This window comes from Suricata suricatta, chromosome 3 (assembly GCF_006229205.1).
Source record: "Suricata suricatta isolate VVHF042 chromosome 3, meerkat_22Aug2017_6uvM2_HiC, whole genome shotgun sequence".
NCBI lineage: Eukaryota > Metazoa > Chordata > Mammalia > Carnivora > Herpestidae > Suricata > Suricata suricatta.
In genome coordinates, this window is record NC_043702.1 from 150,443,816 (window position 1) to 150,471,360 (window position 27,545).

The window sequence follows — 27,545 nt, forward strand, 5'->3', positions numbered from 1 at the left end:
AGTTCTATTGAGATATATTTCCCATACCATGCACTTTGCCTATTTAAAGTATAGAGCTCAATGATTTTTAATACATTCACAGGGTTGGGCACTGATCACCATCATTAGTTTCAGAACATGTTCATTACTTGTGCCCTCCTCCCCCCCCCCCAAAACCCATACCCATTAGGGGTCCCACCCATTCCATCCACTCTGGTCTTTCTCTAGCCCTAGACAACACTAATCTACTTCCTACCTCTGTAGATATACCCACTCTGGACATTTTATATTCATGGGATTATACAATATGTGGTCTTCTGCGACTCCTCCTTTCACTTATTATGATGTCCTCAAGGTACGTCCATATTGTAACATGCCTCAGTGCCTCATTCCCTTTTACAGCTGAACGATACTGTGTCCTATGGACCTACCACATTTTATGTATCCGTCCATCGGGTGGTGGACATTGGAGTCATTCCACTTCCTGGCAATTATCAGCAATGCTACTGCGAACCTTCTTTGTACAGATTTTCGTGCGGACGTGTGTCTTCAGTATTCTCTGGGACATACCCAGAAGTGCCATGGCTGGTCACGTGCTAACTCTGTGATTCACCTCTATCCCTAGGTCTTTTTATTCTAAATGCAAACCTCCTTTTCTGGCCTTTTACCTTCAGTGTTCATCTTTCCTTCCTCCTGGGGCCCTCCTTTTTACCCTACCCAGATCTTGGGCCCCACCCTTAGGGACCTGTCACAAAGGATTATGATGAACAGAGCCACTTCCCCTTCCCCTTAATGACAGGCCCCAGAGAGGCAGCTGGTGCTATCCTGGATGTCTTCCCCACTTCCCCACCCACTTGGAGAGGGGGCGGGAGCCTCACAACTCTCTCTCCAGCTGTGAAGAAAGATGTGCGTCTAATTGCTGTGAAACTTTCTCCCTGAGGGTAAAAGACGGGGAGCCAGACTGTGAGAAGCTAGGTTGCTGAGCTGTTGGGAGGTGGGGGCTCCTTTCTCTTTACTGGAGGTGCCAGAATTCCTCTCCAAGGGGGTCCTCCAAGGCCTTCTTTCCTGGTGTCAGTTTGGCTTATGCAGATGGCTCTGAGGCGGAGGATGTCCGCACACCCTACGTGTTAACTTCTGTTTCCTGTATAGGTAATCTTTATATAGAAGGAGACTGGTCAGAGCTCAGGTAACCACACCTATTCCCAAATAATGGAAAGTCACAAATGGCCACAAACCTTATTCAAGGCAGCTTGTTAGATCAGCCAGTGCTCAGCCACACTGGTTACCCTGGAGAGACTGTTCCATTCCTGCCTATTTCCTAGTCCCGCGTCTCAGAGGATGAACGAAGAAGCAGTGATGGTAAGGGGGAGAAAATGCACACCCCCGAAGAACTTTAGACAGCTGGCTGGAGCATAGCACCGGCAGGTCCTTCCCAGTGTGACCAGCAACCGCTGGCCCATATGGGAGCTGTCAGCAGGACTGGGCTCTGGACCAGGCCACCTGTATACTTCGGGCCTCCTTGCCAGGCCAGGCTAAGATGTGCCAGGCTCTTGGAGACAAAGAGATGGGACTATACCACAACCGCACTTCCTCCAAGTATCAGGCTGTATGTACAAGGATGTTCACTGTGGCATTGTTGTAACGGGGGAAAAAATGAGGAACAACCTAAAAAAAGTCTTTCGTGAGTAGATGGTTCAAGGCTGTGCGGTGGACACTCATGGTGCAGTTATGAGAGAGAACACCGCATGTCTCCATGTCCAAGTCCCCTGGCTTTAGTGACCCAGCCACTAATGCCATGACCATCAGATGCAAGGGCCTCCCCACCTTGAAAGTAGCTACACTCTCTTGGTCGGTGCAGCCTTCATTGGGGGCCCTGGCCTGCCCGGTTGGCTTATGAGTACCAGGGTGTAAGTGCTGTGTGCCCCTATAGAGCCCGGCGTGAAGACTGGGTATTCACCAGATATTCATGGTGGTCACCTTGAGGGAAAGACCTCTTCCCCCTTTTTCCTCTCCCATTCCCTCCCTCCCTTGCCCCCAATTTAATACATAGCCGAGTGGTTCAGGTTTCAATCTACAGATTAGTTCTGGGTGTTGAGCAGAAAACAGCTGCTTTCATCCAAATCCCTAATCTTAAATCCAGGTGTCCTTCTCAGTCCCCTCCCCAGGCGGGAATCAAGGGCCACCTGATCCTGTTGTTCCCCCCACCCCCCACTCCCGCTGAGCCCTCTAGCCTCTGTGAACTTAGCTGAGGCAGGGAGAGGAGGGGCCGGGTCTGCTGGGCGCCCCTGTCACTATCACCAAGTGGATCACTATCAATGGTTAAACACACAGCCCCTCACTCCTCCCAGATCTCTCCCTCTGACAATGAAAGGGAGCCAAGGCTGAGACAGCCACCAAGCAGATGGAGACCACCCCCCCCCCCAACCCTGGGAAGGGAGGTGGGGGAAGGGGTGAGTTGACTCCCATATACTAGGCTTCCTTGGCTATCAGAAAATTCAACGAGACAACTGGTCCAACCCCGCACGGAAGCTGGGCCTCTCTCGCCCTAGGCGTGGGGAGAGGCCAGCGTCTAGGAGGCTGGTGAGTGCTTTCTCAGTCTGTCAAGTCCCAGTGCCCCAGCGGGTTCAGTTACAGACAGCCCTTCAGAGCCAGAGGCAGGAGGATTGTGTGGGCAGATGCTTTCTTCTAGATGCTGAGACATAGGGTCATTCCTTGGGGGTGAGGAGGGCGACGTAGGGAGATGCAGGTGCTCCCAGAAGCAACAGCCAGGGAGCCCCTCCTTGCTGCTTCCCCTTCAACTCTTGTCTTCCTCCAGAGAGCCTTCTGTCTCTCTCCTCCTCGCTTGGCGCTCTGGCTCTTCGGGCCAGGCTGCTGATCGTCAGTAGGGGGCGTTTCCAGTTTCCTAGGAAACCCACCCCCTGGCCTTTAGATGCCTGAGAGCCGAGGGAGTGGAGCAGGCTCGGGTCACCATCTGTTGAATCGTTTATTCCTTGGCAGAAGAGAGATGGAAGGGCTGTGGCGGTAGGGATCCGAGGGCAGGAGTGGGGGACGGCGAGGAGGGTTCCCCTGGAGCACCCACTGCAGTCCTTCGCTGCAGGTGGACCCCAGAACCCCGCACAGCTATGCTGAAGCCCTCAGGGTAAGGGGGCCGCTAGGCTGGGAATGGAGGGGACAGCAGTTCTGGGACTCGCGCCTGGTGCAGCTGATTCCCTAGACTCTGAGTGCCTGTCTGTGGGGCAGAGAAAACAGCATCGCGCTGACAGATCGGGACACGGAAAGCTCTGAGAAGGGAGTGGGTGCGGGGGGAGAAAAAAGGAGCTGAGCGTGTCTGCTGAGAGGATGCTGGAGAGATGCCCCTATTGGGTTATTGGGGTTATTTTCATTACTCAGGTTTCACCCAGTAACAATGGTTACATCATACGTGATACTCACCAAGGATTTGTAATACGTGAATTTGCCGATGGGATACATCTCTCCCGGTCACAGGAAGCATCCGGTGAGGTCCCACACATATCTTTGGTACCGTCTTACGACAGAGGGAGGCAAGACATGGGCTCTGAGCTCAAGAAGCTGAGAGTTCGATGCAGGGGACAGACGCGGGAACCCCATGGGCAGGAAGCAATGACGGCTGGAACCGTTCAGTAGTGCGCTGGGGGACACCAGGGAAATGCAGCCTACTTTCAGGGGGAAATCAGGGCCCGTATAATGGAGGGGTCGCCCCTCAGGGCCCTGAAAAAGAAGGGGATCTGTGCTGGAAAGAAGTGAGGGAGTAGCATTTCCGGCGGCCGAAGGTGCCTCTTTGGCTGGGCAGAGGCTGCACGGGGCGAAGTCAGATCAGCTCGAGTGCTGCCCACAGAGGACAGATTGTGTCTCTTAGTTCAGCTCCTTAGCTAGTTTTTCTTCCCAGAACAGATAGGATCGAGGGTGAGCATGGGGAGGACGCTGGGTTCTTTGTTCTTCAAGGAAGGAGACAGATGGTGAGTGGGAATGTGGTTATTACAGTGATAACCTGAGACACTGGTTTATATTTATGCATAAATCACCTGTGACTGATACCGGTTTGTATGGGGAGCACAGTAGCTGAGAAATAGCTTAGCTCTGAGTCCGGGGACCCCCGCCAAGAGGGGCCGCCTGCCTGACTGCGTGAGCCCTCCGGCCCAGCGCGGACACCTCTGAGCTCACTCGGGCCCCCCGCACCTGGCCCTGCCCCACTCCTTACTTTATTTCCTCTTGTGTTTCAGCTTCTCTCTCTCTGATTTCTGAAGAGGTTGCTTCCGGACAGCTATAGTAATAAGCCTGCTCCTTTTTTTTTTTTTTAATCTAATGCAGAGTGGTGGAGTTTTACGTAGGCTCTGTTGGGCTTTTATTATCTCTGTTCCCTCACAGTCTCCTGTGGCAGTGATGTGTGAATGCATTCCTTAGTTAGTTTTTGTAGTACTATTCTAGTCATTTTATTATTTATTCTAAGAACTAATTGCTGGTGTGTGCTTCATCACACCAATCTGTGGGTATGTCCCTAGGCAGTAATTCAGGAACAGAGCCACCAAGTACCTGCATAACTGCTCTGTTCATGGCTCTGAGGCATCCAGCTGAACATTCTTAGTCCCAGGCCGATGTTCTCCTTGTGCCCAACCACGAACAGATTCATTCCCTGTTCTGCATTTTTGATGCCAATCGTTAGCCTTACCCTACTCCAGTTTCCCAACCTAGGACGCTTCATGCCGCCCTCCTTCTCACAGTTCATTACCCAGTCAGTCATCAGCTTCTGGTGATTCTAACTCAGGAAATATCCTCAAATCTCAGCAGCCCTTGGACACTTTATTAAGCCGTCCACCTGTTGCACGGGTACTTTCTCACGGTGTGCAGAGGCGTCTGGAATCTGGGAGATGAGTGGAGTGGCAGCAGAGGAGGTATGGTCTGTGGAAGCTCACCCTGGGGAGGAGCCTTCGCTTCCAGAGGAGACGGATGCTTTGGGCAGAGAGTGGCCTGTGGCTAAGCCCAGACCCACCACCTGATGGGCAGAGCAATGGGCAGGTCCCAGGCCCTCTCTCAGAGTCTAGTTTACCCAATATTCAAAGAAAAGTCTTGTTTGGGTCGGAGTCACTTGAGGTCACCAGGAAGGAACACAGTAAGAATAATAAGAGCAGCTTAATTGGTGTGGCGGTTCACATCCCTACACTTTATGCATTTGATTCTCCAACCACAGCCATTGGAAGCAGCCAAAGCAGGAATATTTATTTCCATGTTTGAAATTTTATTTAAAAGGCTTGTAAACAAGTAATTTACAAAAAAATAAGTGGCAGGATTGAAGACTTTGCTTGGATCTTCCATTCCATGAATATCCCCTACCAGGTGTCATTCCAGGCACCAGGCACAAGAATGGTTAGGGCATGGTATAAGCCTCAAGAATTCCACAAAGCAGGAGACAGGTTAGGCTAGTGGCAAGCAAACTGCGGCCCTCAGGCCAATTCCAGTCCACTGTCTGTTTTTGTAAATAAAGTTTTATTGGAACATAGCTATGCCCATTCACTCACTTATTGACCATGGTGGCTCTCTGACTGCAATAGTAAATAAAGTTCAGTAGTTGGGACAGAGGCCGTATGTCTCTTAAAGCCTAAAATACCTACAATCTAGATCTTTACAGAAGAAGTCTCCAACCCTTAATTTGTGTGCTAAGTGCCCCCAGAGAGGCAGGTGTAAGGTAGAGGAGAGATGGAGGCAGGCAGCGGGGTGGGGGTGGGGGAGCACAAGGACTTATTCATGTAGCAGAAGATGCCTGAGCTGCAAAATGTTGCAAACAGAGTAGGAATTAATCACGTGACAAGGAGCAAAGACCTTTCCAGGCACAGAGGATGGCACGTGTAAAATGTGGCGATTGTAAATGGTGTGTCCGTTAGGGAGCATTTAGCGTTTGGCTGGGGCCCGAGAGCCCTGTGGGAGCCTGGTTCCCACAGCCTTGCTGCACTCGGGAGTTTGGTTCTGATCATATAGGCTGTTGGGGTGATATGGAAGGGTTTTCAGCGGAGCACCGACAGGCTCAGAGGAGGGTTGAGAAAAATCACTGTAGTGGCAATATGGAGAATGGACTGGAAAGAGACCAGCCGGGAGGTTCCTGCAGTAGTCCACGAGACAGGAGGTAATCCGAGGTAAGAGAGTGGGAGTGTGGGAAAGGGAGCGGGGGTAAGAGACAGAGGGAAGGGGCCGTCCAAGGGCCTCGGCGCCTCGTGTGAGGTATGAGAAGAGCTGGTGATTCCCAGGTGACTGGCTTGGACAACTTGGGTGGGTGCCATCAACAAAGACGGGACTAGAGACAGAGGGGCAGGACCCCAGTGGAGACATGGTGAACATGTGGCAGTGTGGAGGTTTGAAGGGCCAGGGAGAAGAAGAGGGGGCTGGAGTGGTGTTTCAGAGGCCAAGGAAGAAAGACTGTGAGGAGGGATGGATGGAGTGTTGAGGCCTCCGAGAGGTCTGTGGGATAAAGACTGGGAACTCCGGAGTCAGCCAATGGGAGGACATCAGGAGGCCAACAGAAGGTCTAGAGGGAAAGTTCCAGAGTTTGGTTGAAGGAGGGGTGCAGTAAGTAAAAGCAGAAGCTATAGCCCACTCTTTAAACAAAGTTTCATGAGAAGAGATGGAAGGAAAAAAAAATGAGGTGTATGTAGGGAGGCTGTGGGATCCAGAGAGCATAATAATCTTTTGGTTTTGTTATGAGAGAAACTTGAAGGTGTTTCTCTGCTGAGGCCTGGAGTCAGTTGAGAAGAGTCTGGAAATTCAGGAGCGTACGAAGTGGAGAGCGGATGGTCAAGGGCAGGCCTGTGTAGAGGGGTGGGGCTGGGCCCAGCAGAGGCCGCCAGGAGGAGGGAGGGACAATTGTTATCCAGGAAGTGGAGGCCATGGAAGGCTCATGCATTCAACCAACATTCCATGGGCATTTCTGATTCTGACAGCGCCCTGTCATTGCACATGGTAGAAAACTCGACTCCAGCCGGCTTAAAACTTAAAGGGAATTTTTAATGTAAACGTATTTGCAATTTAAAACTCCACAGTTAGAGCTTGCTTCAGGGAATGCTCCATCAGCAACACAGATGGTGACATGAAGAATCACGTCTTCCTACATCTTCTCTCTGCCTTCTGCAGTGTTAGATGATCCTCACATTACACACGGAGACACCCCCACTCCCGTCTGGGACACAGGGGTTTGTGAAGCAGTCCCAAGAAGCCCCCTGAGCCTGGAGAGCACCTCAGACCTCAACGCAAAAACGTTAGCCCTGGGATACCTGATGGCTTTCCAAGTCCAAGTCCGGCGCTGCAACCCTAGCCTGGCGTCTCCTTCCTCTTGGCCAGGCCTGGCTGTTGCGCCCGTGCATTGTTGCCGATGGGTTCCCGCGTTTGGAAAGTCAGACTGTTGCACGAGGATTTCCAGTTCTTTGTTTGTTTTTATTTTTTTAACATTTATTTATTTTTGAGAGACAGAGAGCGACAGAGAACGAGCAAGGGAGGGGCAGAGAGAAAGGGAGACACAGAATCCGAAGCAGGCTCCAGACTCACACCAAGAATCCTGAATACTTGGTGTGAAACCCCGGCGTGGCCATGAGGCTGGCTGCATTGGGTGATTTCATTGAAACAGTGGTAAAGTTTCTGGGTTTGCAAGTGAGGAGGTTGGCCTCACCCCAGAGGCTGCAGAGCCTTCTAAAGGGTCTCCCTGCCTCCACTGTTACCTGTCTACATGTGTCCCTCCAGAGAGCAGCCAGGGTGGTCTTTGAGAACAGCACTCATGAGGTCACTCCCACACAGAACCCTGCAGTGACCTCCTGACATGCTTAGAATATAATTTAAATTCTTTACTTTGACCTTCAGAGCCCTCCATGACTTTTCCCCAGGCTATGGCTACACCGGTTTCTTTCATCTACCCATCTACTTCCTGCCACAGGGTCTTTGTGCCGGCAGTTCCCTGGCCCTGTATGTTTTTCTGACCCACCTTGATAAAGTTGGCTCCTCCTTGTCATTTAGATCTTGCTCAAATGTCACTTTCTCATAGAGGTCTGCCTTGACCATTCACCTCCCTTTTGCACATCAGCCTATTGAGGTTTCTGTTCTTGTTTTTTTTTTTTTATTAATAGACTTTATTTTTTTTAGAGAACTTTTAGATTTATAGCAAAATTAAATTGGAAGGCACAGAGATTTCCCATATGCCCCCTACCCCGACACATGCACAGCCTCCCTAATTAGCTCCACCCCCCCCACCAGAGGGGTGCAGTTGTTACAACCGATGAACTCACACTGACACATCCCAATCATCCACAGTCCGTAGTTGACGTTAGGGGTCCCTGCCGGTGTTGTCCTTCTGTGGGTTTAGACAAATGTGTAATGACATGGCTCCACCATCATAGTCCCATACAGAGGACCTACAAGTCCCCCATTCTCCACCTGTTCATTCCTCCCTCCCACCCAGCCCCAACCTCTGTCGACCACGGATCTTTTTACCGTCCCCATAGCTTTGCCTCTTCCAGAATGTCACATAGTTAGAATCATACAGTGTGTGGTCTTTCCATGCCTTCTTCCACTTAGTGATAGGCATTTAAACTTCCCTCCATGTCTTCTCCTGGCTTGATAGCTCATTTCTTTTTAGTGCTGGCTAACACCCCATTGTCTGGATGTACCACAGGTTGTGTGTCCGTTCACCGACTGAAGGATGAAGGACATGTAGGTCGCCTCCATATCCTGGCGATTAGGGATGAGGCTGCTGCAAACACCCGTGTCTGCGGGTCACACTGTGTTTTCTTCAGTGTACATACTGCTACCTGATTTGTTTTTGTTCGGTGCTGATTTCCTGTGCCCCTCCCTGGACAGAAGGCGGTGCCGGAGCAGAGAAACCTTATCTCTCGTCCTTGTGTACTTTCTCTAAAGCAGCACCTGCTGCCAGGTCTGGTAAATGAGTGAGTGGCCTGCTGATTGCTGCCCGACAGTCCCGGGGGGGTCTGCTCTCGGGAATGGGCGCCGCCAGGTGAGGCGGGTTTCTGCACTGCCAGTCTTTTCTCCCATCATCACAGATGTGTTGTGACCACCATGTGTCCCGCCCAGAGCGGGGCTGCGGGAACGTGGGGGGTGGGTCCCAATGATGACAGCTTGCAGGAGCCGTGGGCCTCTCAACCGTCTGCCAGGGACAGCTTGTGTCTTATCAACACCAGGGCCCCCCCAGTCTGGGGAAAGAAAGCAAACCAGGATCCAGAAAGAAGGAAAACTTGGAAAGCAGGCCGATCTGGGTGGATAATTATTACTCCTCGCTGCTGTTACCGGTAGTGTCATGTAGATAAACAGGATGCTTCCTTCATCCTCCCTTCCCTGTGAGCTCAAAGCCCGCTCAGTGGCAGCACTAACATTTCCTGAGCATTACTCTGGGTCCCATGCTTTGCCAAGTGCTTACACAGGAATTGTGTATTAAGTCATCCCAAGAGCCCTCTGGAGTATTATCGTGTGTGTTTTTCAGATGGGAAACACAGAGCTCTGAAGATTCAGTACTTGCCCATGACCCCCACCTTGTGAGTGGGGGCAGCTTCTCAAACTCAGACAGTCATGCTGCGCAGTCCATGCTCTCGAACTTGACCAAGAGAGGCTGTTGTGTCCAGGAGTCCACGCCAAATGGCTGACCGTCACCCAACTCCCATACCCTTCCTGGGCCCCGGCTCAGACATTTTGAATCTGAATCTCCCACAAGGCTTGCAAATTTAAAGTTCTGGAAATTTTAAAGCTTCAGTTCAGGGAGTTTACCTAAGTGAATGAAGCATCCCACGTAAGATAACAGAGTTTCTAAAGGGCATTCAAATTAAAAAAAAAACAAACGAATTTTTAAATCTGCAAGCCCAATTCAGCTGCTGCCTAGAAGTTTGAGGTTCCAGGGACCTGTGTATTTAAATAGTGCCTAGAAGATTCTGAGAAGCATCCGGTTCCTTCCTGTGTGGGTATATTGTAAGCACAGCACCTGACCAAATACTGTTTGGATTCTTATGAGACAGTGAGCTCAGTACCTCACAAGGCAGAACATTTCATATTTGGGTAACTCTCTTCTCTCTTTTTTTTTTCTTCTTTTTTCACACAGGGTTGCAGGGCAGAGGGGTGGGTGGAGAGGATTTCAGAAATACAAGCATCAAATTAATCTTCTTCCCCGGCTTATAGTACACCAGCAGTCCACACAGATTTCTCTTTTGGTTTTATTTATTTTTGTTATTTTCCTCACTCTCTCCCCCTGCCACAGCCCTCCCTTTAATGTATTTTACATCCTTATAATCCACCTCTTACCTGTTTGATTTGCTATGAAAGGATCTTCCAGACCCATCATGTTGGTAGTGTGTGTGGGCCGAGTGTTGACTTACATGGATGGTATTGTAGGATGGCTGTATTTATCAGATTGCTCTTCCTTACATCGCAGAGCAGCAGCTGCCTCTCTGGAACTTTCTCCCATTCGATTCTAGTTTTGCCCTTGTGGAGCCGAACAGAAAAATTCCACACCTTCTCCCAGCATCCCAAGACACTCACCATGGCCCCTCTTCTGCAGCCCCCGTCCAGCCTCTCACCAGATATGGGATTTTCCTTATTTCTCTCCAGGATGCTCTGTAGTTTGATGGCATTCTCCACCCACCCCCACCACCACCTCTGGGTGATGTCATTCTCTGCCCCTAATGGGAGAGGAACCTGAGATACTTTGTGACTGGGCCGTACAGCAAGATAGCGTAAGAAATAAGATTTGATGAGAAGCATGCACTTAAGTGCTTTCAGATAAACATCCCTGCCCTTGGCCTTTCCTGCCTGGTCATCAGGATAGGGGAACGTCGCCCTCGGTGATGTGGGGGTGCCTGCAGCCAGGGCCCCTCCCTCCTCACTCTCATTGGCTTCTTTGAGTACAGAATGAGAACCCACATGCCCAAACCCCAGTTGACGCTCCTCTTCCTCAGACATGGGTGCAAAGTCCTTCCGAATGTACGTGGAGGATTACAAGCCATGTGCCTCTCTTCCAGGCTGAGCGGACCAGGCTCTGGGAGCTGAAGGTGCCTGTATGCCCATGTGGAATAACCCACCTCCTCCTCTTCTGCTCTTTTATCATTATGAGCACATTATAGACACCGATACTTACATTTCTCTGTTATTGGGGTAAAATTGCCTGTCCTCAAGCTAACCGATCTACAGTGAAGTCTTCAGTGGCATCTGGGGCATTCACAGTGTGTGCAGCCGCCTCCTCCATCGAGTATTGCTTATTACACTCCCGCAGAATCCTTTCCTGACCCCGACATTATCATCACCCCAAAAGGAAGCCCCAGCCATACCTATTACTCCCCACTCCCCCCTTCCCCTCTGCCTCTGGCAAGCACCGATCTGTGTTCTGTTTGGATTTGCCTTTTTTGGATCTCTGATATCAATGAGATGATTCTAGATGTGACCGTCTGCATCTTGCTCCTCTCGGTGAGCATAACCCTCTCAGGTTCCGTCCCCTTGTAGCATGTGTCAGTACCTGCCTTCTACCCTAGTGATAGCTCAGGGAAGGTGCCTACTGCAGTTTTGCTTCCGTATTGATCTGTTGATGGACATTTGGGCTGTTTCCACCTCTGGCTGTTTTAAATGATGCTAACTTTGAACATGTGTGCACAGGGACTTGTTTGAGTGCTGGTCTTCAATTCTTTGGGGCATAGACCTAGAAATAGAAATATGAGGTCATATAATAATCTATGTTTACTTTTTTAAGGAAATTACATTTTTAAAATTTATTTTAAATGTTTTATTTATTTTTGAGAGAGAGAGGGTGCATGAGCAGGGGAGGGGCAGAGAAAGAGGGGGACAGAAGATCCAAGGTATGTTCCACACTAAGAGCAGGGAGCCTGATATGGGGCTCAAACTCACAAACCATGAGATCATGACCTGAGCCGAAGTCAGACACTGAACCGACTGAGCCACCCAGGCTCCCACATTTATTTATTTATTTTTTATTTAAAAAAACATTTTTGAGAGAGAGAGAGCATGCGTGCACATGTGCACATGAACAGGGGAGGGGTGGGGCAGGGGGATAGAGGACCTGAAGCATTCTTTTTTAAATAGCAGCTTTACTTGGAACTTCCCTGCATGTGGAGAGACAGGGACATTGGGAGAGGGATCAGGGGATCTGGGTTCTTTTCCTTGCTTTGCCCCTCACCAGCTGTGTGACCTTGAGCAAATCACTTCCCCTTTCTGGGCTCTTGTTTCCTCACTTGAAAAGTAAGGGGATTGCATAAAGCCAAATGATCGTTAAAGTCTCTTCCTCTTTTAAGATTGTATTGGGGGGAAAATGGGTTCCAGAGAGAAGAGAGAGAGAGGATTGTCAAACAGCTAATAGAGCATCTCTATGAACTTTCTCTACTGTGTTTTTGAATTGTGAGTTAAAAGCACCCCAAATAATTGGGCTTTTTTTTTTCCTGCCACTGTGTCCCTAGTTAATGAATAGCTCTGGCTTCCTATTCCCATCAAGATTCCCAGAGCAAGATACCCCTCTCCTCTTCCTCTTTCCTCTTTCTTGGCCGTCGTGAAGCCAAGATGGGAGCCGCCCACCCCCACTGTCCTACATGGAGGAGTGCTGAGCCTCACCCCACCTCGTTCTCTCAGCACTAAGGTGCCAGCCGGGTAGCCCGAGTCCAGTCTTTGGAGATGTACGGCCCAAGGAGAGCAGTTAGCAGACCCATCCTACATCTGTATAAAGAACATCTCAGAGGGTTAGAAGGAAGAACCAAAGACATCCTGTGGTGGCATCCAGCCAGGAGATTTTCCTCCCTAGGACATTTCTACTCTCCTAACCCTCTTCCAGCTGAGTGATTCCTGCAGCGCCTAAGGAGGGAGGGGGTTTTTCCTCCACCGAAGAGTAGTCTCCACAGTATGCCATCCAAGTCCAGAGCATGTGTTCCCCTGAGCCGCCTGTTGGTTTTCTGGGCAGCACGAGGTTTAAAACAACAACAACATGTGATCCATGTGGTTTACTTCATTCAGTCAGCCATTTGTTCATTTTCCATCCATCCATCACATATTTTTGAATGCCTACTATATTAGATACTAGGCATAAACAAGATGAGGCACCTTCTCTATGGAGCCTTCCTTTTTTATCTTTTTTTTTTAAATGTTTATTCATTTTTGAGAGAGACAGAGGCAGAACATGAGTGGGGGAGGGGCAGAGGCAGAGAGGGAGACAGAGAATCCAAAACAGTCTCTTGGCCCTGAGCGTCAGCACAGAAGCTGATGTGGGGCTCGAACTCGGGAACAGTGAGATCATGACCTGAGCCCAAGTTGGACACCCAACTGACTGAGACATCCAGGCACCCCAGGAGCCTTCCTTTTTTAATAGAGGGTACAGTGGCTTTTGGAAGAACACAATGAATATGAAGTGACAAGTGCTATATAATAGGGAGCCACATGTTCAGGAGTAAGAATGAGGGACACGCAAGTCACACAAGGCAAAAATGATAAGAGGGCAGATTCAAAGTGCATTCTAGACAAGAAGCTAATCTGTGTAGAAGTCACAGAGCATGACATATGAAAGGACCTGGGGGATGACCAGTACTGGCTGGAACACAGCGGGAGGGTGATGAGAGGGGAGATCGCGGAGGGTGCTCCATTAGGGAGGAAGTCTGAGTCACGCCAAGGATTTAGCTGTCGGGCAGCTCTGAGCCAGGGAGTTGCCTGGGGCCTGGCATATTTGTATCCACCCTTTAGAAAATAACACCTCTGGTGATGGGTGGAGAATGAGTCAGAGGGGTAAGAGTAGAAGTGAGGAAAGGCATCCGGCTGCCTCATTTGGTAGAGCATGTGACTCTTGATCTTGGAGTTATAAGTTCAAACCCCACTTTGGGTGTAGAGATTACTCAAATATAAAATCTTCCAAAAAAAAAAAAAAGAGTGGAAGTGGGGAGACCTCTCAGGAAGCTGCTATGGTCACTTTCATGAAATGATGGTGACCGAAACCAAGGTGGAGGTAGACGTGGATGGATTTGAGAAACACACGTGGGGTTGGGGGCTGCTGTAGGGCCCAGCTTCCAGGACAGAAAGTGCTGAAATCTGAATCAGAATCCTTTAGCTCACCCTACATCCTGGCACAGGAGAGGTGCCTTGTCCCCCGGGTCTTCAGAAGCATAATCTCCCAGGAGCAAACCCTGGAGCCCTGCTCCTTTGCCCGACAGCCTCAGTCAGGATGGATGGGAGCTGGTGGTGGAGTACAGGGGAGAGCGGAGCCCTGGGAGAGCTCCCTCCTGCCATCCTCTTTGACTTGGCCCCATGGTAGAACAGCAAACTGGACCAAGTTGTGTGTTTTTTTAATTAATTTATTTTTTAAATTTACATCCAAGGGGCACCTGGGTGGCTCAGTCGGTTAAGCGTCCGGCTTCGGCTCAGGTCATGATCTCACAGTTCATGAGTTCCAGCCCCGCATCGGGCTCTGTGCTGATAGCTAGCTCAGAGCCTGGAGCCTGTTTCAGATTCTGTGTCTCCCTCTCTCTCTGACCCTCCCCTGCTTGTGCTGTCTCTCTCTGTCTCTCAAAAATTAAAAAAAAAAAAAACAGGAAAACAAATTAAAAAAAAATTTACATCCAAGTTAGTTAGCATATAGTGCAACAATGATTTCAGGAGTAGATTCCTGAATGCCCCTCACCCATTTAGCCCATCCCCCCTCCCACAACCCCTCCAACAACCCTCTGTTTGTTCTCCATATTTAAGAGCCTCTTATGTTTTCTCCCCCTCCCTGTTTTTATATTATTTTTACTTCCCTTCCCTTATGTTCATCTGTTTTGTATCTTAAAGTCCTTGTATGAGTGAAGTCATGATATTTGTCTCTCTCTAATTTCACTTAGCATGATACCCTCCAGTTCTAACCACGTAGTTGCAAATGGCAAGATTTCATTCTTTTTGATTGTCGAGTACTACTCCATTATACACATCTTCCTTATCCATTCATTTGTCAATGGACATTTGGGCTCTTTTCAGACTTTGGTTATTGTTGATAGTGCTGCTATAAACACTGGGGTGCATGTGCCCCTTCAAAACAACACACCTGTATTTCTTGGAGAAATACCTAGTAGCGCAATTGCTGGGTCGTAGGGTAGTTCTATCTTTAATTTTTTGAGGAACCTCCATACTGTTTTTCAGAGTGGTTGCATCAGTTTGCATTCCCAGCAGCAGTGCAAAAGAGATCCTTTCTCCGCATCCTTGCCAACATCTGTTGTTGCCTGAGTTGTTAATATTAGCCATTCTGACGCGTGTGAGGTGGTGTCTCATCGTGGTTATGATTTTTATTTCTCTGGTGATGAGTGATGTTGAGCATTTTTTCCTGTTTCGGTCGGCCATGTGGATGTCTTCTTTGGAGAAGTGTCTATTCATGTCTTTTGCCCATTTCTTCACTGGATTATTTGGTTTTTGTGCGTTGAGTTTGGTACGTTCTTTATAGATGTTGAATACTAACCATTTATCTGATATGTCGGGTACAAATATTTTCTCCCATTCCGTCAGTTGCCTTTTAGTTTTGCGGATCGTTTCCCTCGCTGCGCAGAAGCTTGTTATTTTGATGTTTCCCTTGCCTCCGGAGACACGTTGAGCATGAAGTTGTTGCGGCTGAGGTCAAAGAGGTTTTTGCGTTTCTCCTCTAGGATTTTGATGTCTTCCTGTCTTGCATTTAGGTCTTTCTTCCATTTTGAGTTTATTTTTGTGTATGGTGTAAGAAAGTGGTTCAGGTTCATTTTTCTGCATGTCACTGTCCAGTTTTCCCAGCAAACAGGACCAAGTTTTAAGATTCCATATTCTGGAACCCACGGCAATCTTAAAGCACTGTATCTCCATCTTTTTTTTCCAAGTATAGTTAACATACAGTGTTGTATTAATTTCAGATGTACAGTATAATGATTCACTTCTCTGCATTCCCAGTGCTCATCATGATAAGTGTGCTCTTACCCCTTTATCTATTTCACTTGTCCCTCATTCTTGCTTTTCTCTCATAAGAGCAGAGGGAGAGGGTTTATCTCTTAAGGACTAATTCCAGACTCCTTGGACAGCCATTTTTAATCCTTCCCCTTGTACACCCTGGAATGATTTATTACGCTTAATGATGTGAACATAGAGTGGTCATAATATCGATCATTCTGCCAAACCCCTGCGAGCCTCTTCTTCTGGGTCATAGTCTCAAAACTGCCATTATCTCTAAGGGGACAGCATCAGGGACCACCATACCTTTGCTGCACAAAATATCTGCAGACATCCATTAAAAAAAAAAAAGTCCTTTGAGCAACCAGTTTTCACCTGTCTAACTCCTACCCCTCAGTGCAGCTGCCTTCATCCTGTCGTCTGGATCAGAGGACATCAGTGCGACCTTTTCTCTGTGCCCTACCCCAGACCCACTCAAACCCAGGCCTACACAACACATAGGGCTCCTAGAAGCTAAGAGATTGGTGTGTTTCTTACCGGCCCAGTGCATGGCATCTTCTAGATGTTGGACCAGTGGGACAGTGTTTGTTTTGGGGATCATTCCAGAGTTGCCCTTCCTTCTAGAACAGTGGTTTTCAGCTGGGAGTGGTTTTGTCCTCCAGGGGACAGTCGGTAATGTCTAGAGACACTTTGGATGGGGGGCAGGAGTGGTCTCTACTGGCATCTAGTGGATAGAGGCCAGAGATATTGCTAAACATCCTGCAATCAAACCCAGGACTGTTCCCCATACCGGGAATTGTGGGACCTTCATGTCAATAGTGCAAGGTTAAGAAATCCTATTCTAGAACATTGGTCTGTGACCAAGAGGACCCTGGAGTTCTTCAGGCCCCGGGGGATTGCTAGAGCAGACCACAAGTTCAAGAAAAACTCACTTGGCATTGTATTTCTTTCCACAGCTGAACTCAGTCCAGGAGGCCCAGTTAGAGCAGCTGGAGACAGCAAGACCCCGCAGGCCGGGGAGCAGGGAGCGGGGCCCAGAGCTGAGGATGGCCAGGCAGCAGCCACCGCCCTGGGTCCACACAGCCTTCCTGCTCTGCCTCCTCAGCCTCAGCGGGGCCATCGAGATTCCTATGGACCGTGAGTCCTGCTCCATCCTCTTCTTTGATTCTCTTGATTTGGGGACAGGGGAGTTGGGAGGGACTGGGAGGTCAGAGGGGAGTTAAGACCAACTTTTGAAGAGGTGGGGGAGAGGGGATGCAATTTCAGAGGCAGAGCTGGGTTTTCCTCTGAAGAGCTGACGCAAGCAGAGTTGTGTTTGGGAACATGAGACTAACTGAGGCACGATCTTTCAGGACTGGGGCTGCGCTGATGCTTGGGCTGCCTGGAGCCTGCCGAGCAGGACCGGAGGGGGCAGAGTTTGGAAGTCAGTGTGTCAGTCAGGGGTTCTTCCCTCTGCTCTCCTCCCTCCGATCTCTGCGGTCCTGACTTCCCATCAGAGTGGAGTTTCCAAGGACTGAGTGGATAGTTCTTATTTGCCTTTCTAATATTTGAGCTGGACCCCTGGCCTTCTTGGCTGGACTAATCAGGACATATGGCCTGGGGAGGGTCGAGAAGGGAATTATTTTGCAAAAGACTGGAGCTAAATGAAACATTAAAATAGAGCTCCGTTTTAACGCCAGTGTCCGAAAACCAGGCGTTGATTCCTTCTGTTTGTTTTCACCTCTCCCGTGGCAAAGTTGGAAAATAAAATCTGTGTCATTCTGTTTCCCCTGGTGGGGACATTATTCGGCCATCAGAATCATAAAATAAGGGGCTTCGGATGCCAACAGCCACGTCTCTAGCAGCCCTATCTGTTGTGACGTTCATAAGTGGCTCGTTGGCTGGCAGCCATGCTCTGTGGCCCTGCATTTAGCTGTGTACTGCCTTTGCCGCAGTTCTGACACCTTCACCAGGACGTCTGGGCATTCCAGTGCTCTAATGTGGGCATACCACCTCTGTCCCCTGTGCCCTGCTTCCAGAAATAGATGGGATCCACACAATGCCGACGCTGACTTGGGCTCTGTCCAGGTGACAGATGTCTGGGCAGGGTTGGGAGAGTGACACAGCCTCCAAGAAGGGCCCACTGAGCTCTCCAAAGCCAGACCCTGGGGCCAGGAGTCAGCATAGCTTGAAGAAGAATTATGCATACTTCAGCCCCCTCCCACCCAACCCTACCAAGAATAAGTGCCCAGAGGAGTGGGCGCTTCTGGGTAAGAGGGGGCCAGCAGAAACTATAAGTTGGACCCAGAAACGAGACGGGCAAGGCCCTGCTGCCCTCCCAATAGCCCCAAGTGTGTGTGTGTGTGTGTGTGTGTGTGTGTGTGTGTGTGTGTGTTCACGGGGGGGGGGGGGTCATGAAGGGACCTGTTCCCTTGGAGACCATCTCCACTGCTAGCTCGAGGAAGAGTCTCTCATCAACAATCCCAGGCAGACAATCTAATAAGGAGCATGATAAGGCCATGTCCCTGGAGAGGAGAGGAGTACAGGGGAAATTGGGTTATCAAGGAAGTGGTGAAGGCTCATTTCTCTTCTGCTGCTTCTCCTCACTCATTCACCTGCCACTTTGATCCCTGGGGCTAGTGGGCAAGGGGTTTCTGCAAGAAGAACTTATAAATAGATGGCTTTGACATCTTTGTTAGGAATGGATTTCTAAATCTCTACCGGAGCCATGGACAGGTGACCTAGCAGCCAGTTTCTCCAAGGGACCACGTGTGGGGCAGAGAGCTACAAGTGCCCTGACCTCCCCCCCACCATCTCCCCACCTCAGTGTCCGTGAGGAGGGCCTAGATTGTCCCCTACTTCTGGAATCATATTGAAGGAAATGCAGACCCTTCCTTGCTCAGGGTCACACAGCAAACAGGTGATGGATTCATGAAGAGAACCTGGGTCTCTTGACCTCCCACTGGGTTGGCAGTTGACATGCCCCGCCCCTGCCTCTGGCAATCCCACCTTCTTTTAGTTCCTGGAACTCACCACAGTGGCAGCTGCCCTGTGCTTGGCAGAGAGCTAAGTTCGTTAGAAGCATCTCCTGTGAGTTGCGTAGCTCACGTTAGAAAACTGAGGGGCAGAGAAACAAAGCTATTCTCTCCAGGCCGTAAGTGGCAGAGCCAGCACGTGACTACAGCACCTCTCTGAATGAGGAGGTGAGGCCTTTTGTGACACCACGCTGGGTGCCCCGGGGCCGCCACACAACGGATAACTCATAATGTCTTCTTGAAGCATGTCCGCTATGCGCTGTCTGCCCCTACTGGCTGCAGGCTCAGTGGCCCTGGTGACATGTCCAGAATAAGCCTACAGAGGCTGAGTACAAGACAAGAGAAGGTCAGCTCTGCAGAGGGGACCCAGTTGCCCAGGGAAGAGGTCCTCTTCAGCCAGGTTCTCCCAGCAGAACAGGTACCCCCCAAGTTACCCAAGCCCACTCTTCCTTGACCCTGGGCTAAGGCCCCATGGGACGGGATGGGGAAAGACCATACATTCTTTTTCCTTTCTCCCCGCAGAGTTATTGAGGTATTTATTGACATACAACATCTGTAAGTTTCAGGCGCACAACTTGATGATTTGCTGTACGTATATATTAGGAAATGATTACCACATGGGTTAGTTTACACATCCATCCCCTCCCGTAATTACCTTCTGTGTGTGTGTGCTGATAACTTGGAATATCTACTCTCTAAACAACTCTCGGGAATGTGTGATACATACTGTTAGTTATAGTTGCGCGCTGAACGCTAGGTCCCTAGAGCTTATCCATCTTATAGCTGGAACTTTGCACCCTTTGACCAGCATCCCCCCGCTTTCCCCACCTGCACCCCCGGCCCTTGGCACCCACCGTTCGACTTTGCTTCTTTGAGTTTGAAGTTTTTAGATTCTACATAGAGTGAGAATATACCGGATCTGGCTTTCTCTGACTTCATTTCACTTAGCATTTGGTCCCTAGGGCCTCATGTTGTCACAGAAGGTAAGAGACATGCCTACACCCCATGTTCACTGCAGCCTTATTCACAGTAGCCCAGATGTGGGAAAAGTGAGGACCAGGTACTCTTCTGGGAGATGCTGCAGGGGCTCTGGTTAGAGGCTACCCTGCCAGGGGTACCCTTCCACTCACTTGTCCCTTCAGGGGGCATTATCTGTGCCTTGAGGACCAGGCCACTGCTTCTGCTCTGGGGAGTTTGGGCACAGCCGGCTTCCTGGAACAGCCTGGGCTGCTATACAATCCCTCATTGAGTCTCCGGCCTCCAGCTCCTGCTGCCATGCCAGCAGAGTCACACGCACCCCCCTTACCCCCCCCTCACCCGCCCCAAGGAGAACATCGTGACCTTTGAAGAAAGCAAAGGGTCGCCTCATCAACAAGACTGGGTTTGCCAAAAAGTGAGTCTGCTGGCGCCTTGCCCCCCGTCCCCCTCCCCATGTCAAGCGACTGGGCATTTTTCTCCTGGGAGCCCATAGAAGAGACAGCGGGATGGGAGAAACATTTCCTCCTCACTGTCATCCCAAATAGGACAACCTCAACACACACACACACACACACACACACACACACTCCATCCTCCAGGGATGGGATGGGTGCCAGGCACTGTAAATACCAGCCAGGGAAAGAGAAGAAGCGCATGCTAAAGGAACCTTGCGGACTGGGCAGGCATCTGCCTCAGCCCCTGCCCAGCTCGTTGGAAGACTTTTCCTTGCCCCCCTTGGAAGGCAGAAGTGCAAACTCATTCTCCACTTGACATCACCAGCAAGTTCTACAGATGGAGGGAAGGGCAGGTGGTATGACAGAGGGTTCGGGGGGAGTGTCACAGGACTAAGTAGGCTGCCCTTATCCCCAGGCACGTGGTCCTCACGGTCATCTCCCTGTGGTGGCTTGGCTTCTGGTTTGGTTGTGTCTGTAATAAGTTCCTTGGTGGCACAATGGTGGTTGCAGATGTCATTACCTCTTGAGGGAAGTAGACTTTCAAGAGGTCCCTGGCTTGATTTCGGTGTGGAGCTGGGGACAGCATCCAACCAGGTCAGAGGGTCTCCACTCCCCCAAGCCCTCCCCCTTAACTCTCCTTTGTCCAGAATGTCAAGGAGAAGAGAGCACTGGGGCCCCACTTGGCCAACCCGCTTCTATGGCCAAGGATGGATTTGTGAAAAGAGCTTTTGACTGGACTACAGGGGAACGGGTTCTTATTCCAGTTCTGTAGCACATTTGTTACATGACCTTAACTGAGTGACTTCCCTTCCATGACTCTGAGATTCCCTGGATAATGTCTAGAGCTCTTTCCATTGAGCCAGCCTTTGACTTTATAAGAGAGAGGCTTGAAGGCCACGTGGGCCAAGCAGAGCCCCTGCCAGGACAAGGACAGAGCCCTCCACTGTGTGAGGACCCAAGAGACATCAACTGTGTCCTGGGATGAAGAAGCACAGGCCTGGGCTAGTGGTCAAAGAGCCTGCTTCTCCCCTCCTCTCCCGCCCTCATGCCCAACTACCCTGGCTTTCCAGAATTACCTTTCTTGAGCCCCTGGCAGGAAAATCTGATATGGGTGAAGATGCCTTGTGGGGAGGTCCAGGGAGCATGTGTTCAGAAACCACAGATTTCTGCTTTTCCCTGGACTTTTCATTTCTTTTTGTTTCCTGCCTAGCCTGCACCCAGGCAAATGGTAAAACATAAAATCTTCCAATTGCCCCAGCTGGCCTCACCCAGCCCTGGCCCACTTGAACCTTGGTGTGGGTCTTACTCAAGACATTCATGCACCAACAGCGTGGGATGGCAGAGGACTCATTCCTGCTGCCCTCCGCCTCTCCTCTCTCAGGTCTGTCTGGTCTCTCTTCACTCTTCTGGTGCCTCCTGGTCCTGCCTTAACCCTGCCTTCTCCACAGTGCCCCTTCTCGGGGCCCCTAAACTCCTCTGCCACAACTCACTGTGACTGAGTCAGAGAGCTTCAAGGTGACCTTGGCTCACCCGCAGCCTTTGCTTCCCGGGAAGGCACCTACTCTGAAGAAGTCAGCCCACAACACCAGCACGTATCTGATCTCTGCACCAGTGGGAAACACGAATGGCATATCACTCCATGATAGGACCGTAAAGAAGAGACATCTCACAAAGTTACAGAAACACAGTTCTCCTTTCTGCAAATTTTAACCAAGACCTTCTCCCCACAAAGCACATTACCATCAAAAGTCCTGCTATTCAAAGCATGGTACACAGCCCACCAGCTTGTCAGAAATGCAGGGTCTGCTAAATCAGAATCTGCATTTTAACCAAGGCCCCTCCTCCCCCGCCCGAGTGATTCACATACTTGTCAGAGTTCGAGAAGCCCGGCCTCAAACATGCACATACCTGTACGCCAGCACCTGTGCATCCCAGGTGGGGGCTGGGGAAGACCTGTGCTCCCTGCCCCTTCATCCCTTTCATCAAAAGCACAGAAAGGGGCGTGGGCTCTGCTTCATCCCTGCAGTTGTGCGGAAGAGGCATTTCCGTAGGGTAGTGTATTTCTGCCATAAGCAGAGCAACAGTGATTCATCGGTCCCTAGAATTTTCTAAAGGATAGGCAACAAGGTACTTGCACATGGGGCAGAGAAGAAGGTGCAGGGGGAGGAGTGAGGCCTATGGGCCACGTGGGCTTTGCCCCGGAACCCTGGTTCAGATCTGCTGCCGCCCAGGCTTCTCAGCCTCAGCCTCGCCCCAGCACCACTGACCAGGGGGCCCGCTTTCCTCACTGACGTCCAGAGAGGGTGCACGGCACCTCTAGAGCCCAGCCTCTTTCAGGCAGCATTGTCAGATTTTGTATTTGAGCTTTCCCGGCAAGCCGGTCCTTCTGCTCAACTGCATGGTTTGAGCTCCCCATGGAAATGCCACCTCCTTCGCGAAGCGCTCGCTGAGTCTGTCCCCTCCTGCGGGTGGCTCTCCCACCCAGCTCTGCAGCCCCACTCGCTCTCCCTGCAGGCTGGGGCGTGAGGACGCCTGGGCGAGCCGTCGTGTATGATAACCTATAACCGATGTCTTCTTTTCTCCCCCTCACAATGCTAACCCACCGGAACTAACAGCAAGCATTCAGAATGAGCGTAAGTCCCCCGGGTGCCTCTGTGCCCTTGTGCCTCTGGGAGGTAGGAGGGCAGCAAGGAGGGTGGGAGAAGGCCAAGTGAGGAGATACAGGGAGGCTTAGCCACCTCTCCACCCTGCTGCTGGGGCTTCTTGATACCAGAGCCCTGTAGTGTGGTCCCTGACCACACGGGGAGGGCAGCGGACCACCCAGAGCATCCTGTTGCCGGGAAGGGCAGAGGAGCAGGTAGGTAAAAAGGGCCTCCGCTCCCCATCCGGTGGTGGCCGGCCCGGAGCACCACAGAGAACCTGGAGGTGGGGCCAAGCATGAGAGGAGCGGGCTCTTTGGCCCCAGTCCCTGGGACTGTAAACCTCTGCGCTGCAGCCTCACCACAGTTTGGCCATCTGTTGACCCTGCAAGGGCTCAGAATCATCATGGCTGCTAGGTTCTGGAAAGTGACCTGCGCTGTGTTCCTTCATTCATTCAACAAACATATATCAAGAACCCTGGTTAACGAGGCATCGTACTAAGTGTTAGGATAGAAGAAAGGGTAAAACAAAAGTTTCTCATAGGGATTCAATGAGATCTTAAAGGGATTCTTCTTATGCTGAGTCTCTGGCATAACCCCCTTTCCTGTGGCCTCGTTAAAGGAGCTGGGTCCCCAGAAGGAGGCACTGCCCACTCTCAGTGTGCCTGCTTACCGTGGGGCTCCTGCAGGTCTTAATTTCAGCCATTCCCCAAGCCAGGGACCCTGGAAGGTCCCGCAGCCCTGACCACTCCCTGTCTGTGCTGTTGCAGTGTCCCAGCCCCCGACCATCACCAAGCAGTCAGTGAAGGACCACATCGTGGATCCTCGTGATAATATCCTGATTGAGTGTGAAGCAAAGGGGAACCCTGCCCCCAGGTGAGTGTGCTGGTAGGTAAATCCAAGGGGCCCCGCAAAGAGGGCCGTGGAACCATGCTCTTGGCCCTAGACTCGATGATACATGAGCTAAAAAATTAAAATTACCCAGCAGGCCCCTACTGGGTACCTACTAGTTGGAAGGTACAGTTCAGGTACTAGGAAATTTAGCTGATGACACTGGCGGCCAGAAATCTTAAGTAGCTTAAGGTCACACCACAAAGCCAGGACTAGATATTAAGTTTTCTGTCTGTGCATCCATGTCACACATTCTTTCCACTGCCTTACATCCCCAAAATCCCCCTTGCCCACCCAGTGCTTAGCTTATATGGAAGTTCCTCTTGCTGGCTAGCTTGCGTCTTTCATTCTGAGCGCATCCCTCCTTGTGTGCGCATCAGCATCAAACGAGATGTCGGCAGACAAGGGCCGAAAGCCTGTGGTGTGCAGGCTGAGTTACATGTTGCTCCTCACACTCACATTAGACCACGTCACTGCCCTTCAGAGGAGGGCCCATGTCCTCGTGAAGAGAAAATGAAACAGAAGCACGGAGGTATTATGCACCTTTGCCAAGGTCTCCCAGATTGAAAAGGGCAGAGCCTGGACTTAAACCCAGGCCAGGTTTGTTTCTACCGAACAGAAAACACTGGAGAGGTGGAGATGTTCTGCTATTTGCCCTTCATCTTCAAAGCAGCATCCACAGGCTGGAATGTTCCAGAGCCTATACGTGATTCAGACCAAACAGGACAGGACCCCTTCCAGGTGTCTGTCCGGAGAAATGAGACCAGACAGAGCCTCGGGTATATGGCAGCCTTCGTCTGCCCATCCCTGACCTGGGTTGTGTGAGCCCAAGAACAAGGAGGGCCTCTCTCATCCCGGGTGGAAGAAACAGGGTCACCCTGAAGGGTCAGGCAGGGCATAGATGGCCCTACTTCTGCAGTTTGGTCTTTTCCCCCTACCGGTCCTTTGCAGTAACAGTGATTCTGTGACAGTGAGCAGCCGCTCCTGCTTCTTTTGAGGTGATATCCTGGACAGCTGTGCACATCCTCCACCCCCAGGAGCAGAGGAAGTTTCTAGTCTCTTCACCTTGTGGCTCGGTTTTTTGAAGGCTGCTTGTTCTTTCAAAGCTGCCCCTTCTGGGCTAGAAGGCGTGGCCACTGCTTTATCGTCCACGCCCACAAGCAGGAGCACGGACAGCCCCGGCCATGCTCTCTGGCTTCCGAGTCGATTATCGATTATCGAATAAGGAGACAGGGGAAGCAGAGCCAGCTCCCTGATGTGCTTGGCTTGGATGAAATATGAATTTGGTTTTAAAAAACCAAAGTCCTTGCCTAGGGGCGCCTGGGTGGCTCAGTCAGTTAAGCATCTGACTCTTGATTTCGGCTCAGGTCACGATCTTGCAGTTCATGGGATCAAGCTTCAAGTCAGGCTCTGAGCTGATGGTGTGGAACTTGCTTGGGATTGCCTCATTCTCCCTCTCTCTCTCTGCCCTTCCTCACTCCCACTTTCTCTCTATCTCAAAAATAAATATTTTTTTAAATAATAAAAGAAATAAAATGTGAAAGTTCCTGCCTGCTCCTGCAAAGAACATAATCCCCCCGATGGCTACTTGGGTATCTACTACTCACAGCTCTGACTCCCAGCCAGATAAGAGTACTAATCCCAGAGACCTACCCTCACACAGCCATCTGTCTATGACCTGGGACTCTGTTTTATCAGGCTTCCTGGTCAGTTCTGCTGCTCAACCAGGGTGCAACGCCGTGGTATGGAGACAGTGGTTATGGGACAGGGTCAGGGACCTGGGCCCCGAGCCTGGAGCCCAGAGCCCACCCTGTTCCTCCCTGTGGCCTTGCTTCTCCCCGGCCCACCCCCCATCGTACGCAGCTTCCACTGGACTCGAAACAGCAGGTTCTTCAACATCGCCAAGGACCCCCGGGTGTCGATGAGGAGGAGGTCTGGGACCCTGGTGATCGACTTCCGCAGCGGGGGGCGGCCCGAGGAGTATGAGGGGGAATACCAGTGCTTCGCTCGAAACAAATTTGGCACGGCCCTGTCCAATAGGATCCGCCTGCAGGTGTCCAGTGAGTAACATGGGCAGGGGAGGGGGACCAGCACGCCCTGCTTCTGGGTGAATGGCGGGGAGGGATGCTGGAGGCTCATTCCAGAAAGACTGCCCCTGCCCTTGGCCAATGGATTGCTGCCTCCATGCCCTGCACGTCCTGCTTGCTGTTCTGCCTCTGAGCAGGAGTGCTCCTCCCCATACTTAGGAGGCTTCCAAACCAGTCTTGAGCACCTTCACCTGCCCTCTGGGCACAGGGGTGGGGAGGGGGCGGAGCAGAGGAAGAGGAAGAACCTTTGAAGATTCGAATTTATTTAGAAGAATGGCCTCTCTTCTTCTGCTGCACCTGCCTAGACCAGAGGGCCCTCTCTTCCCCTCCCTTGTTCTCTCATCTCCCCTTGTCCTCCTCCTCCTTGCATTTCTGTCTCCCGCCTGCTCCTTGCCTTGGCCCCAGCCATCACCCTCATTTCACCCACCTCTCTGATTCTTCCCAGAATCTCCCCTGTGGCCCAAGGAAAACCTAGACCCTGTCGTGGTTCAAGAAGGTGCTCCCTTGACCCTCCAGTGCAACCCCCCACCTGGACTCCCGTCCCCAGTCATCTTCTGGATGAGCAGCTGTAAGTCCTGGGGGGCATTTGATTTCTACATTAATCTTAAGGAGCAGGGTGGGTGTGTGAAATGGGAGGGGCTTGCCCAAGGCTAGAAGACCTCCACTTGTGAGAAGCAGGTGTGAAGGGGTCACGTGGCTGAGAACACAGAGGCTGCTCAGGCTAATTTCCTAGCCTGACTGCTGTTAGCCGTGTGATTTTGAGCAAGTTGTTTAACATCTCTGAGCCTCAAGTTTCCTCTTCTGGAAGAAATTGGGCTAATAATTGTATTTCTTATAGGACCATTGTTGGGGCGCCTGGGTGGCTCAGTCGGTTAAGCATCTGACTTTGGCTCAGGTCATGATCTCACAGTTTGTGAGTTCGAGCCCCGCATCGGGCTCTGTGCTGACAGCTCAGAGTCTGAAGCCTGCTTCATATTCTGTGTTTCCCTCTCTCTCTGCACCTCCCCTGCTCACTCTCTGTCTCTCTGTCTCTCTCTCAAAATAAAGACATAAAAAAAGTTTTGTAAAAATAGGACCATTGTTAGAATAAATGAGATAATACATCCAAAGTGGTTATAATGGAGCTGGATTCACAGTAAGTGCTCAGTAATGTTTGTGATGATGATGAAGAAGAGAGAGAAAAAAAGAACGAGGAGGAAGAGGAGAAGCTGTCAGTGGGCCAGTTGAAGGCGAGCTGACAGCAAGCCTCCTCTTCCAATCTGTGATCGGTCTGCATATACTGATCGCTGCTCTCCCACGACACAGCCAGGTGACAGGAATGAAACCTTTGATAAAGGAGCGATAGAGAGACAGGGTGTTTGCAGCAGAGGGACAGAGTGTCATCGTTGAGAGCTTGTTCAGTTCTGTTTTGGACTGAGACTCTTAAGCACTCTGGACGTGTTTCTTCCCATGTTTTCAATCAAAATAAGCGGGGCGTGCACTATAAAGGCGGCTGGAGGACCACGGTGTGTGCCTGTCTTCCTGGCTTCCCCGCTGCCTCCTTCCATACCTGCTCCCCGGTCTATCCATCCATCGCTCACTCTGTAG

At 50.8% G+C, this 27,545-nt stretch overlaps 1 protein-coding gene across 18 annotated transcripts in view; it reads left to right on the plus strand.

Moving 5' to 3' along the window:
- NFASC (neurofascin) overlaps nt 1-27,545 on the plus strand; it is a 181,820-nt gene that overhangs the window by 90,674 nt on the left and 63,601 nt on the right. For 11 of the 18 annotated variants that reach the window (XM_029935553.1, XM_029935559.1, XM_029935558.1 and 8 more), the window contains exons 3-7: nt 16,851-17,031; nt 22,957-22,974; nt 23,751-23,856; nt 25,735-25,931; nt 26,404-26,526. In XM_029935553.1, the coding sequence (XP_029791413.1) occupies nt 16,851-17,031; nt 22,957-22,974; nt 23,751-23,856; nt 25,735-25,931; nt 26,404-26,526 (625 nt within the window). The remainder of the gene's footprint in view (nt 1-16,850; nt 17,032-22,956; nt 22,975-23,750; nt 23,857-25,734; nt 25,932-26,403; nt 26,527-27,545) is intronic. The other 7 variants (XM_029935554.1, XM_029935564.1, XM_029935565.1 and 4 more) reach the window with 1 other exon arrangement.